The sequence below is a fragment of the Poecile atricapillus genome, chromosome 18 (genome assembly GCF_030490865.1).
Source record: "Poecile atricapillus isolate bPoeAtr1 chromosome 18, bPoeAtr1.hap1, whole genome shotgun sequence".
NCBI lineage: Eukaryota > Metazoa > Chordata > Aves > Passeriformes > Paridae > Poecile > Poecile atricapillus.
This window is the reverse complement of record NC_081266.1, coordinates 6,252,815-6,267,631: the sequence shown is the minus strand read 5'-3', so window position 1 is coordinate 6,267,631 and position 14,817 is coordinate 6,252,815. Positions and strand designations below refer to the sequence as shown.

Genomic DNA, 14,817 nt, shown 5'->3' with positions numbered 1-14,817 from the left:
TTGTAAGACAAAAATGGTTTTTCTTTGTGACATTTTTCTTTGATACTCGAGCTCAGCAGGTTTAACTCAGAAGCAGTAAACACTGTGAGCTGGGCACTGAGGGCACTCACAAAATTCAGATTTCAGAGGTGATGTCTGTGGTGGAAAGAGGGGGTAAATCATTACAGGAAAATATTTGGCTAATCTCAAGGCTTAATGTAATCTTTGCCAGAGCAGTCAAACCACGTGAAGTTCTCATTGGGATCACTACACCACTAAAAGTGTCTATTCTTTGGGAAGCTGGAGGAGAACATTATTTTTCTTTTTCTACATTATTTCTTTTAATTTCTGATTAAATTTTAGTGAAGTAAAATTTAGTGAAGAAACTTCTGATTTCTTTTAGTGAAGTAAATGGTTTTCCATGGTGAGTTTCATGTTTAAATTACACAGCATTCATTCACTACATAAATGTGATCTCCTCTCCACAAGACACATTTTGTACGGAACTGCTTGTCCTGCTGTCACTTTTGAGCTTCTCAATATTGTCACTCACTACACTGTGACCTCATAAGCCTTTTGACTAGATTTATTTTCAATATGCTCTTTTTAATTGTTAGATGATGCAAAATGGTCAAAACCACCAGGCCTTCATTCCTGACTCATATTAAATTGTTATTTACTGGACACACTTCTAGACCACGATTCAGAAGATAAATTCATATCTGGCACCGTCTCCAACCACTCACTTGTTCTCTTTCTCCCTGTCTCAAATTCTCTAATTGCAAAAGGAGCTGAAGTTTTTGTAAAAGTGCAGGTTCTGCCTGGGAGAAGTGCTGAGTAAGTGCTAGGTATTATTACTGTGAGATACTTGGAAATTGTCTTGTTAAAGTGATATGATATGATTCTAATACCTCATTTTGAAATTGTTCCTGAAATTATGTTAGGTTTGTGTTTGACTCTATTACTACTTCCTATTTTTTTTCCAAGATCCTATTCCTTCCCAAAAAAAGGGAAAATAACCCATATTTTTTAGGAGCTGCCATTCCAGCATGCTGGACAAAGCTCTTTCAACCACTGTCTCTTGTTCTTTACTGTCATCTCTTGTCTTCTGAAGAGTCATTTCTTCCCCTCTCTAAAAATCTATAAACTAATTGTGTAGTACAATAATGATATTATTACAATTCTTCATCCAGGGCTGTAAAAGCATTGTGAAAGTGTCTTGTGCTTGCCTTGGAGACATACCCTGTGCAAAATTTGAAGGCAGCTACATGAGATAATCTTACATTGCTTAAACTTGTCCTGACAGAGAGAGAGAGGCTGGATTCATTTTTGTCACCAGATGTTGGTGACAATCAGGGCTCTTCACTCCCCTTTTTTGGGTGGGCAACCTTTTAGTAAGAACCCTAATGTGATGCACTCAAATAAGATGATGTAACAAATTTATCCTTAGGAGGGTTTGGGAAGAATGTTTTCCTTGAGACAAAGTCAGCTTCCACTCCTGGTCCTTTCCTTTTGGAGAACAATTCTACTGCTAGCTTTTTTTTCCCCTAAAGCTATTATTTTGCTGTTTAATAACTAATTTCTGTCAGAAGAATATATTCTCTGTCCAAGAATGTTATATCTATGAGCACAAAAGAACTGATCTTGGTACATTGTTCATCTTCTTTCTGATCCCACAATGATAAAACTAAAATTTCCAGATGGAATTTTGTAATCTGCAGCTCTGGGATGAATTAAACACTCACAACAGAGGTGTAACTGGACTGTATCACTGTCTTCCTATTATTCTTACAGATCAAAGAAAAACACAAGTAGATACTTACAGTCTAAAACATTCAAAACAGATGGCTGGTTTCTTTTTGTAGAGATTTGTGCTTTTCAACAAAACAATTGCAAAAGGGCCATCATTCATTTCTGCCAGATGAGATTATGCCAGGTCTGTGTCTTATTTTCCCTTTTGATTTGCAGCTGAACATAATCTTCTACTGGTGGCTTGGTCTTTGTAGCAAGTAGGGATTCTGCACTCAAACATTTTTGTTTCTGGCCACTTCCAGGAGAGTTGTTCCTTGCAGCTTGTGTGATATTCTGTAATATCTCCCAGCCATTCTGAGCTCTGGCACTCCTAGGCAGGACACTCAGAGGATGAGCAGCTGTCACTTAGAAAGAAAGAAACTGAGGGACAGGGGAGATGAACAATGTTAGAAGAATCGAGCCCAAACCTGCTTTCCAGTGTATTAACTATGAAAACAAGCTCCAGAGAATGGTAACTAAAATAAAAACATGGAGCCAGTTTAGACACTGCATTTTCCTGGCTGGTGAAGTTGCTGATGACTGGTGGACAGGTCAGGATTTCCAGTTCCATCTCACAGTACTCACTGTGGGCTCTCCAGCTACATCTGATTGTCACAGTAACTTTTAGGTAAGAACAACTACATATATGTATAAATAGGTGTATTTATTCATGGGATTTCGCATTTGCAACTCCAGAAAGACTTCCTAAAGGCAGATAAGCCTTCACAAGTCTTTGCTTTGGAAAAAAGACTTCCTAAAGGCAGATAAACCTTCACAAGTCTTTGCTTTGGAGGTTTCAGCAGGTAGAGAGCTGCCACGGCAGAATGAAGACCCAGAGTTGGAGAGCACCGAGCTTGCTGTCACCTGCAGACAGGGAGGTTACAGTTCATGTGAACAGGAGAAGCTGATGGTGTTCTCTGGTACTTGGGAAACACCTCCTGCTTTGTGTTGGCAGCAGGGAGACAGCAGAGCACAGCCCTGGTGCATCAGCATCACCACGGCCACGCTCCCCAGCACCGTGCTGCCACATCCTGCTGTCAGACAAAAAAAGGCACAGTTTCCTTTTACCCCTTGTCACAGCAGGAATAGCACAGCAAGAAATGTGGGCACCATTTCCTATTTCCCCTTGTCACAGCAGGAATACAGCACAGCAAGAAATGTGGGTACCATTTCCTTTTACCCCTTGTCACAGCAGGAATAGCACAGCAAGAAATGTGGGCACAGTTCCTTTTTACCCCTTGTCACAGCAGGAATACAGCACAGCAAGAAATGTGGGCACAGTTCCTTTTACCCCTTGTCACAGGAGGAATACAGCACACCAAGAAATGTGGGCACAGTTCCTTTTACCCCTTGTCACAGGAGGAATACAGCACACCAAGAAATGTGGGCACAGTTCCTTTTACCCCTTATCACAAGAAGAATACAGCACACCAAGAAATGTGGGTACTTGCTCATTCACAAGACCTAGAAAGCTTGAGTGCAATAAAAATATAAGCAGGTTGTTCTTACTTATCTTCTAGCTGCTGTATTTTTGTAGAGAAGGAATCAGCATAAAATCTGACTGGTTCTGCGAAATCAACACTTGCCTAGTTACACCTAGGAAGGTTTGATCAGGAGAATGCTGTTTAAATCCAAGCTGCAAACATTGCAGTTAAATTATTTTTGCTTGCTGTGGGACTCCTTTTTTTCCTTGATGATAATTGTCACTGACTACCCAGTTTCACAGCTTTCTATAATTTAATTTATTATTCAAAAGTAACACAACTTACAGGGGTGAAGTGTTCAAATGAAGATTTTAATAATAAAGAGGTGTGAGGTGTGCACAGTGCAAGTTGCCAGTGTCATGGAAAGCACTTCTGCATTTGTTATGTATAAAAATATTTTAGCACTACTCGCTCTTTTTGAGTGCTTTAGGAACCCAACCAACCCTCTGCAATTCTCTGCCTCACCTACATGATGGGGAAAGGTTTTTATTTAAACTCAGGGAGCTAATGACAAAACTCCTTTCCCCAGTTTGTTTTTTTTCTGTTATTTTTTTCTGGTCTGGATTTTTCCCAAGGTGAAGAGGGTGAACTCTGGAAATCATTAATCCATGGGATTTGTTCATGGTGTATAAAAATTTCAAAAATAATTTGCTATATAAAAATGATTTCCTAATTGATTCTGTCAGAAAGGAACTGAGTAAGACAGCTCTGTCAAAATAGCCAGAATCTCTTTTAGCTCCTCACATATATTGTTCTGGTTTATGAGGGGAAAATTTTGAAGGTTAGAGTTAAATCCTTTATTTTATTTTATTTTTGTCTTTAAAATAATCTAAAGAATACTGAGCCTGTCCTTGAGCTTTTGTGTGGGGGTCTTCTGAAGAAACCAAGTTTCTCTGTATCAGTGAACTGAGCTGAACTGAACTGAGGTCAAGACGTGTCTTTTGGAGAACTTTCTTCTGTTTCCATTTAAAATAATGAAGGGAAGACATCAGTGATAAATTGCTCTGAATTTGGGAAAGCTTTGCACATTCTGAGCCAAATTCATGCCTCATAAAACTCCTTTGCATTCAGTGGTTATAATATTATTGTTGAACCCTTCTGTTTGTTGCCAAACAAACACAAATGGTCTGAGCAAGAAGGCATAATTCAATTTGCCATGCAAATACTTCCAGACTGTGTCACTCACTATCTTAGTTTATTTTCATATCTCTCATTATAAGATATTTAGCTGTAGAGGCAAAATATCCTTGTCTGGCAATATCTATAATAAAACCCAGATCCAGGGAGGTATACAGAGATTTGTCAGGTCCTTTTGAAATAATTCCTTTTTAACAAACATATGTGCTTACACAATCTTTGGCCCCATCCTCTCCTGTGCTCTGGTAGTTTGGGAAGTAGATTTTGGTGGGTAGCATAGCTGCAATTGTATGTAACAAAGTTTGAAATTAATTTTCCACTCTCCTGTGGATGTGGTTGATAGGAGATAAAGGACTACCTGCACTGTGTTCCCAAATATATTTGTTATGTCCAGTCTGAAGTTTTGAGGAGGTGTTTGGTGGTGCTTTGGGTTTCTGCTTGGATTTTTTTTCAGAATTCCTTCTTTATTTGTGCTGTGCAGGATTTACCATGAGCACTCACAGTGTGTAGATCAGGTTGGCAAGCTAGATCATTTCTCAAATTACTTAATTCCTTGGAAACTTTCAGATTTATTCCACCTACACTTCTTTGTGGCACCTTGAATAACAAAAACACTGTCATTGTTTACTTTGACAACTGAGATTTCTTGTCAGTTCTATTTTATTTTCTTCTTGATCTAGCTGCACTTCCAGGGATTTTTTTTTTTTCTCAGGTATTTTCTTTTGAATTAATCTTTGAATTAATTGATTGCAAAATGAAGACCACTTAGCAGCATCACCCTGTGTTGTAGGGTTCTGTGATGGGTATGTACACAGAGTCTGTGCACACAAAGCAGTTGGGTTAACAGGGGGGTATGGCAGCAAATGTAAATATGTCAAAGGTAAATATGGCACTTTATAGCCCTTGCTGTGTCAAAAAATGCTATTTTCTCCCTTCTTTTTCAAAGATAACTGCTGTTGATCCATGATCAACCTCCACACTGATGAATTATTCTGACAAGTAAGGCAAAGCTGTGTAAGGAGATAACTTTTACAAGGTCAAGTGATGCAGTTGCAGACAGGCAGGCTTTTAGGGGTGTCTCTAAGACTTTATTTCAAAATGGCAGCTGCAGGTTCTTTTAAGTAGAAATTTAGAAGATATTTTCTGAAATTAATAAAGTTAATTGCTTGGTTCTGAAAAAGAAAAGTGGTTGGTTCCTTCAGAGAAAAAGGGATTGTTAGCAGGGAGAAAGGTGACCAGGTCATTGACCCTTCTGCCTGGAGAAGGAATCACTTAAAGCTGGTGCTTGTGGAGAATTTCACACTGATTAAACTCACTCTTTCTTCTGCAGATGTCTGTGGACATTTGCTGGTTTTCTTTTCCAAATAACCACCTATGTATTTTTGCATACTTCCAGTACACACTGTACTTGCATAGATAGGTATTGAAATGCAGAGATTTAGCATATAAAACTTGAAATTCAGTTACCCACATTTCAGTTGACCATTGTCCAGCAGCAGTAGGACTAGCAGTGAAGAAGCAATCTCATTTCATTCTAAAGCTTTTTTGCCCCAATGACGTGTAAAACTACAGCTAGATTCACATTTGTCATAGAGATTTTAAAACAATGTACGAAATCTCCAAAAACCTGAACGTGTTGTTTTCAAGTCAAATTTGGAATATGTTCTCAAATATCTTTATTAGTCAGTTGAGGTTGGTTGGGTTTGCATGAGAGATTTCTCAGGCTTTCCACTGTCTTGACAGGACATTCATGGTTGGGTTCTTTTCCCCTTGGACTGAGATTGATGATGGAGAGGCAGTTTTCTCTTGTTCTGACTTGGTTGTTTATTCTTCTTTTATCTATATTAAATATATACAGAGTACAAGGAGCTACGTGCACTAAGATAGAAAGGTACAAAATGACCATCAGAGATCTTCAAGGTCTTTCATATGTCCATTTACCCAATTAACAAATGCCAAGTAAATTGTTTTTCTAAGTGACCCAATGATCCAACACCTGTGTGCTGCACTGCAGCATTTTTTTACCTATCCAATCACCTACTGCTACCCAAAAGCCTCTGGAAGAAGAAGATGAAGAGGAAAGAAGGACAAGAGACAACATCCTAAATCCTCCATCTTCTGTTCTCTAAACTAATTTAAACTCCAAACTTTAACTTTTTCACCCAGTGACTTAAGAAAACTTTCTAATTTACACACTTACACTCCTAGCTTTTCTATTTAACTTTAACAGTCGTTTTCAGGGTGTGATATGAAATTCAGTGTTTTCCTGGATGTCAGAGCCAGGTATCAGAGATAAGGGCACACACTCTGTGCCTCTGACTCCAACATTCCACGTTTCTGCCTCAGAGCTGTAGTGATTGCCTTTTTTAGTGAGATGTTGTCAAACCTAGCTGGCCATTAGCAATATTCTGAGGTTGAGGGTACATTAAGCAGACTCCATTCCACACATTGATGAGGATGGCCTAAACCTATCAGGGCAATTAATGAACCAGGGCTGCTTTAGAAGACACTCCTGGGTTTGGTCTGTTCACCCACTGTTTTCCTAGAAAGCTCTGCAGCTCTGAGCTGATCCTGAGAACACCATGTGGGTTATGAACCCTGCTTTTCCACTTAGCCAATGCTCTTCCACCCTCTTGAGATAAGGCAGGGCAGCTGTGCTGTGTGGGAAGCTCAGTGCCTCTTGCTCAGGGCCAGCTCCAGTTAGATATGGCAGGAATTCAGATACCAGGGCACTTCCTACTCCACTGGCAGCGTTTAATGGATCCCAAGTGAGGGCAGTGATTGATCTGTGAACAGCGTTGGGAGGGCTGCTAGTTAAGAACTTTCACACGCCTCATTTGGCCTCTTTCCAGCTCGAGGTAAAAGGGGGAAGGGTGCAGGAGGAATGTGCTTGGAAAGGGGATTTATCCCTGAGCAGTCAAATTCAACTGTTGGATGAAAATATTCCATTCTTACTTGCTAGATAGCTCTGCTTTCTCTTCATCAAGGAGGGTTTCTGTTCACAGAGAGTAGCCAGGAAAGTTACCCAGACAGGTCCTTTTCAGACTGGAATCTGCACATCTGACAGATACTAAAGAGATTGTGGTATCTGAAATGAATACAAGGCAGATACTACATTGATTGGGCTAGTTATTATCTATTATCTAGACATTGACTGTTACATTTTTACAGAACAGTATTTTCTTAAGGTGTGATAATCCATCATTTTACCCTCTGTGGGCAAATCAAATAGTAAGAAAGATAGGAAAGCCATCCATTAAGTTAGAAGCATCACTGGTTTTCACTTGCACAGGCAATCCATTTTCAGATCAGAATCTTGGTAACAGATATTATCTGAAATTGGGGTGCATGGTTACTGAATTAGTTACATTAGTCACTGCATTCAGTAAATAACCAAAGCTGATGGATGTAATTGGCTAAAGGCAGTTTTACTTGGTGATGGAAGTAAAATGTAACTGTTGATTCTGTTAAAATGCTCTTGCCCTGTGTACAGGACAGCAGAGTGTTCTGCCCTGCTGCAGTTTGCAGTCACAGAATCACAGACTGGGTCAGGCTGGAGGGGACCACAGTGGGACATCTGCTCAAGCAGGGCCACCCCAGAGCACATGGGACACAGCATTGCCTCCAGATGGTTCTGGAACATCTCCCCAAAGGGAGATTTCACACCCTCTCTGCACATTCTGTTCCAGTGCACGGTCACTGCACAGGAAAGAAGTTCTTCCTCATGTTCAGGTGGAACTTCTGAGCATCGGTGTCTGCTCATGGCCTCTTGTCCTATTGCCTGGCACCGCCAAAACCCTGGCTCCATCCTCTGGCAGCCTCCCTGCAGATCCTCAGCCACTGATGGGGTCCTCTCAGTCTTCTCCAGGCTGCCCAGGCCCAGCTCCCTCAGCCTGTCCTGATAAGATAAGAGGGATGCTCCAGTCCCCTCAGCATTTTTGCTGCTCTTCCCTGGCCCCTCTCCAGGAGCTCCTTGTGCTGAGGAGCCCAGAACTGGACATGGCACTCCAGTATGGCCTCACCAGGGCAGAGCAGAGGGGCAGGATCTTCCAGGCTTCCCTTGGAGCTCTTCCTAATCCACCCCAGGACACTGCTGCCCACAAAGACACGCTGCTGGCTCATGGCCAGCTTGTTGTCCAGCAGGAGCCCCAGCTCCTCTGCAGAGCTGCTTCCCAGCCTGTGATGGTCCATGGGCTTATCCCTCCCCAGGTACAGGGCCTTGTCTTTGCTGAATTTCAGACACTTCTTCCCTGCCCATCTCTCCAACCTGTTGAGGTCTCTCTGAGGGCCCACACGGCTCTCTGGGCTATCAGCCACTCCTGCCAGCTTTGTGTCAGCAGTGAACTTGCTGAGGAGGCATCTGCCCCTTCAGCCGAGTCATTGGTGAATAATTTGAACAATACTGAGCCTTGGAGAATATCATTAATGACAGGCCTCCAACTAGACCCTGTGCCACTAATTACAACCCTCTGGGATCGGCCCTCAGCCAGTTCTCCATCCAGCTCCTCGTCCACTCATCCCATCCTGATAAAACAAAGCATTATTTATGTGTGTTTATATCTGCAACCAGAGGCTGCCCCAGGCTCCATGGCTTTCACTAAAGCACGTGAGCTCTCTCCTTCCCTTTCAGGTTTCTCTCCTGTCTCCTGTCCCATGGCAGATGTGCTGGTGGGGGCTGCAGAGGTTGGCAGGACGCAGAGCCTGACATTAGCTAGCTGCTCAGCCATGCCTCCCAGATCCTCACAGCCTGCACAAACTAATCCACATAAAACAGCGTTGGAAACAAAACTAGTGAGCCCTGCCAGCCTTGTTAAACGGGGTCAAATCCCGAGTCCTTGTTGAAAGTAATGCCAGCACCTTGTTTTGTTGTGTCAGAGATTATCTCAGCCCTTCGTTAGCAGGGTCAGAGGTGTCCTATTGAAGCTGTCCCCAGCAGGTGCAGCCTCTGCCTGGGAGCTCAAACAGAAATTGCCTGGGAGGCTCCCCAGCTCTCCCTGCCCTGCACCTCATTTTATGGAAAGGACGCCCTAAGCCCAGCTCTTCCCTAATTTTTCATCAGCTGCAAACCTTAGAGGTTTGCATTACTGAGGTTTTGAATATGTGCCCACAAACATCCAGAGCAAATGAGGCAGTGTTCTTGTGGAAGGTCACAGCGGAGGATCCCGGTCAGTATTTACGCACTTGAGCTCTGTATTTTTGTTAAAAAAATGAGAAATGGTTCTTCAGATACTTTTTATGGGAGCTGGATGACTCTAGTTTGGATTGCATTGAGGAACAGTGATTAGATTCAGATTGGGTAAAGTATAATGAAATAAAATAGTACTTTATTATTGATTTCAGTTTTTTGGTTTGTTACATAGAATCTGGCTTGTATAATAAAAGTCATTGCCTTTTCAAAACTATAGAAGACTGTACCTTATAAAACATTATAGAAAATAAATTTTTAACTTTCTGGTGAAGATATGTCTCTATCCAATTTCTGCAAGCAGAGATGTGATCGTCTTAGAATTGTGTTTTGGCATAATTTGAAACTATTCTCTTTAGAACATGTTTATTGCATACTTAATTTGCAGTGAAATGTTTGTTGGCAAAACGAGCTAAAAATCTTTATTGACATTGCCTTACGAACGAGTTGTGGACAGACACCTTTTGTCAGAAAAATCTTCTTTTAAGTAGTTAAAGTGAAGTACTGTTGGGTAATCAGTAGAGTTAATGCATTCATTGTTTCATTTTTCACCCATATCACCATTATTTCCCCATCTAATCACTCAGCTGTCATCACTGCACCCTTTCAGAGTGTGGTTTCCTCCTGGATGCTCGGTGTGTTACGGACCAGGGAAAGAGTGGGCAGGTTTCTCCCACTGAAAGCTGGGCAGGATTGTAACTGAGGGGCTGATCTTTGCCTTCATCACTGCTTGGGTCTCAGGCTGTGCTCTCTGTCTGTCTCTCTTATTTCAGATAATTCAGCCCCTGTTAGAACTCGAGCAGAACCGCAGCAAGTTGAAGTTGTACATCGGCCATCTGACAGCCCTGTGCCACGACCGCGACCCCCTGATCCTGCAGGGCCTCACCCCGCCCGCCTCCTACCACCTGGACAACGACCAGGCAGCCTGGGAGAGGGAACTGCGCAGGATGAGCCAGGAACAGGTGAGTTGGTGGCCTCAGCTTCCTCACAAGGACCTGAGCCTGCCCGCTCAGCCTCTGCTCGCGTGCCGCGCCAAAATGTGCTGACACCGCGTCCACAGTGTCACCGCGTGCTGAGCGCTGAGAGCAGGTAGCAAAGATCAACTCTTCAGCTGATAAAAGGAGGCAGTCATTTTTTTAATCTATTTTTAATAAATAATAATAATAAATTTTTCTGATTTATTATTTATTATGGAATTTCATCTGCTCTTTTATCCGTACTTGGAGCCATGCATCTCCACACTCGTGGGAATCAAATTGCAAGATATCGCTTTTGCCATGTTTTAACTGTTAAATTTTAGCTGTTCTCTATAATTCAGTGTAGCCATCAAGATCTTAAGTCTTACTTTAGTTCTGTAAACCATTTCTATTTTAATTGACGCGTTTTTATGAGTGGTTTTGTATAAGTGAATGCAGTGTCCATGTTACAAAATATTCTGCCAGTAATTTCTACTGCTTACCCACCTTTTGGACTCAGTGTGCTGGATGTGACACACCCATGTTTATATCCACATACACAGTGACTTCAGAAACCCAACTGTATATTACCAGGAGTTCTGGAATACAGAACTGAGAGGGTTTAATAAGAGTTTGTCAGATGAAGTCTCCAGAAGAGGCTGTCAGTCTAGTTATAAGTCATCTACTGAAATAATCTCCCTCCCAGCTTGTCTTGCATTCCTTAATCCCTTCATTGGCAGTTTTTTGTCTCTTGTTTCTGGACTGTAATTCACCATTCACTACAACCTTTTTTCTAATTTGTTCCTATTTCTCTTTTCAACTTTTTTTTTTTACTTTAACTTTCTAGTCCTATATTCCTGAATACCTTTTTTTTTTCTTTAAATTAAACTACTACAAGGAACTTGTACCAGAGCTAAATGTGACTAGTTTTGTCTTTTTAACCCTGACTTTGATTATAATGCCAATTCTTTCACTATTCACTTTCATATGTTTTATACCAAACTCTATCCAGTGTACACAATAGCCTACACAGTTAAAAGGTGATTTTTGTGGGTCAGTGAACATATCCTGAGCCTATCTTGAACACTTCAGCTCTGGTTTTCTTCCTTTGTGATTTTAAAACTAATTTCCTTGAACTTTTGACTCAAGACTGAATTTTGATTCAAAAATTGGAGAGAGCAGCCAAATTGCAGGAAACCACCAGAAGCATGTCTGCAAATGCAGAAAGAGCAGACCTCTGGAGATAAATATGTCTGTAACAGGGCTGAGATGGTACAAGACAGTCATGCTCTCCCTCTGTACCTGTCTTCATCCATTTACTGATCCAGCATGTGCCCTGTGCCTCCCTTGATAGTGATGTGCCTCTATGGGCATGACACATTCCCTTTCCCTTCAGAGCCTCCTGCCTTCTGTAATCACTGATACAGGATTAAAATTTCCTCAGTTTTATGCAAGCCATCCTCCTCTGTTAAAGCCTTACAGCTCCTATGGTATAAATCAAAGCACAAGACACATTATTTTGAACCACCTTGTCTGTCAGATTTGGGATGAAGCAGTGGGAGACAAAACCTGTCACATGTATGGGAGGCACCTCTGAAAATGACAGTGGATGTGGGCAAAGTTTGGATATAAATTACCTCATTAATTATAGCTGTATACAATCAGGATCTGTGGGGATCAGGATCTAGTTGATCAAGAGATGTGGGTAAAGAAGATAGGAAAGGCTTTCTATGTCAAGTTCTTGTGAATAGTAATCCCAAAAATAATATTTCCCATTAAAACTTTGCTAGTCTGTTAGCCACATTTATGGGCTACACAGTAAAGAAAGCTTTGTGAGAAATTGTGGAAAAAGGGAATTACCTAAGTTGTTCTGGAAAGAGAAAAGAATTCTTTTTCTACCCCCTCACATTATTGTCTTAATTCTGCAGTGCAGTCACCACAGTTGTTTAAAGTTACTTCTCCATTCACGATTCCCAAGCATAAATAATGTCAGCTAAAATAAAATGTAGCTGTCTTTTCTGCTTTCCCATACTCACTGGGATGGTATTTCAGAAGCTTCAGTTGCAAAACACAAACTAATGATATATTTCAATTTACAAAGCAGACTTCTCATTTAAGCCATGGAGCTTTTCTGTTTCTAGCTGCAGAGTTTCCTTTGTGCCTCAAGTGTTCCCATGGGGGGTGGGAATCAGTTCTCCAGATTTGCAGAAGCCCATCACAGAACACCCATTTTGCATCTTTGGAATTTTAATGAGTTTTGTAAATTACTTCAAATCCAGTGCATTAAATTCACTCCTGTCCCTTCTAATATGATCTTCTGTAGATAATGCTTTACAAGCCTCAGTGGGAAAAAATTAATCCTCTTGAATGTTAAGAAGTGCTAACGTGATTAGGGAGGATACATTTAACCAGCACCAATAATATTTAAGCGTGATGCCAACGTATCCACTTCTCACCAATGAGATTACCCAGTCTGGTTTGGTTGTTTTGGGGGTTTTATTATAAATAGTTAAGAATTCATTTTCCTACTGCTGCTTTTGGAGCTGTTATTTCCCACTGCAGCAGCTTTCATTGCCAGAGGTTGGTTTGCTGTGTTTCATCACAGCCAATTACTTGGTGGGTGCATCTTTCACACCTGCTGGGGCTCAGGTATGAACAGCAGGAGTTTTCTGTGGCTTCTTTTTGGTAGATACAACTGGTGTATGAAATGGATTTAACCTTTCCACTCTTCCAGTGCATCCACGGAGAGCCATGGAAACTAATGTACAAACAGCTGTTGGAAAAGTGTCCTCCAGCACCAACACCATGGATCCAAGGCAAATTTATTGCCACAAAAATAATTTTGTAGTCTCAAAGTTTGACTGATATCAATGCCTCTTATGCACAATAGTGTCTTGACACTACCATGAAGTTCAGTGGTATTCCTTAGGGACTTCAAGTGATTACAGAATATGCTGAGTTGGGAAGGAGCCACAAGGACCATCCAGTCCAACTCTTATCCCTGCACAAAACATTCCCAAGAATCACAGCAGGTGCCTGAGAGCATTATCCAAACACTTCTTGAACTCTGTCAGGCTTGGGGCTGCGACCAGGTCCCTGGGGAAGATTGATTGTAATCAAGCTATGGGGCCAAGATACTGGATCATTCTTTGCAGGCATTTTATCAAAGACATTTTGTAAGGCTGACTTACTGTGGTAAAACTGTGCTCCATTTGTAGTGAAGAACTGAAGCCAGTACTTAGGAGTATATGGTGTCTCAAAACCTAATCTAAAATAATATAGTAGACTAAGCTGTGGACAGTAAAGACTCTAAAGTGCTCAGAACCGTGTCATTAAATTATTCCTGTGGTGGAAAATGTCCCTTTGAGTCAGTTCTGACCCAATGTCCCCAAATAAGCTACTCAGTACTGTTTCTGGAACTGTCATCCTTCAACCAGTTCTGTCCTATTTGACTTTTCTTATTAAAAAACTGCAGCTACCAGAAAGAAAGGGGAATGTCCCAAGTCTTAACACTAAGAAATAAAAATTCCATTCATTCATTATAAATAATTGCATTATCCTAGCAATTTCTCTTAAATACCATATTTTCTTTCCCTTTGTCCTAGAGGTATCATTATGTTGATATCCCTGAGCTCTGTGGAACTGCTGCTCCGTTTCACATTTCAGATAGCTGCCTGCAAGTGCAGAATTTTAGTCCTCAATGAAAGGAAATGGCATTAAGAACATAATTACATGGTGCACACTTTTATTTATAGTTTTGGTTTTGTCTTGCTCTTGCCTGTACAGAAGAAGAGAGTGGAGTAGAAACTGGAATTTGCTGAAAATCCTCACTTGAGTGTGTCAGAGGTGGTGCAGTGCACTGGGCTTGAGGGGCAGCAGTGTGAGAAAGTAAAGAGAAAACAGAAAAAGAAACAGAGCAACCAGATGTTAGAAGCAGGCAGCAGTGTGAGGTTTGTTAACAGCTTAAGGACTATCAGCACTCTTTCCAAATCCAGCTGTAAATGTGCAGAACCTTGTGTTACAGAGAATTCCTTATTTTCAATAGGTCCTGCACTGATATTTGGAAAAACTATTTCTTCCAACAGAAGAGTTATACAATTAAAATAACTTTTTTAACCCTAGGAGTAGGAGGCATTTTCCCCCTGGCTCCTGCCATCAGAGGCTCTTTGCAGCCACATCCAGCACATCCTGGCTTCCTCAGGCTGCTGGGGGTTCTGCTGGCCCCCAGGTTTGTTCCCTGCACACTCCCTCCTTCCCCAGAGGTGTTTCTGGAAGGTTTGCAGCG

At 41.4% G+C, this 14,817-nt stretch overlaps 1 protein-coding gene across 8 annotated transcripts in view; it reads left to right on the top strand.

The window, feature by feature from the left end:
• The window catches only part of ERC1 (ELKS/RAB6-interacting/CAST family member 1), a 281,610-nt gene that overhangs the window by 252,746 nt on the left and 14,047 nt on the right, over positions 1-14,817 (top strand). For 6 of the 8 annotated variants that reach the window (XM_058853112.1, XM_058853111.1, XM_058853110.1 and 3 more), the window contains one exon: positions 10,350-10,538. In XM_058853112.1, coding sequence (XP_058709095.1) covers positions 10,350-10,538 — 189 coding nt within the window. Of the gene's footprint in view, positions 1-10,349; positions 10,539-14,817 lie in introns of those variants that run through there. The other 2 variants (XM_058853115.1, XM_058853113.1) reach the window with 1 other exon arrangement.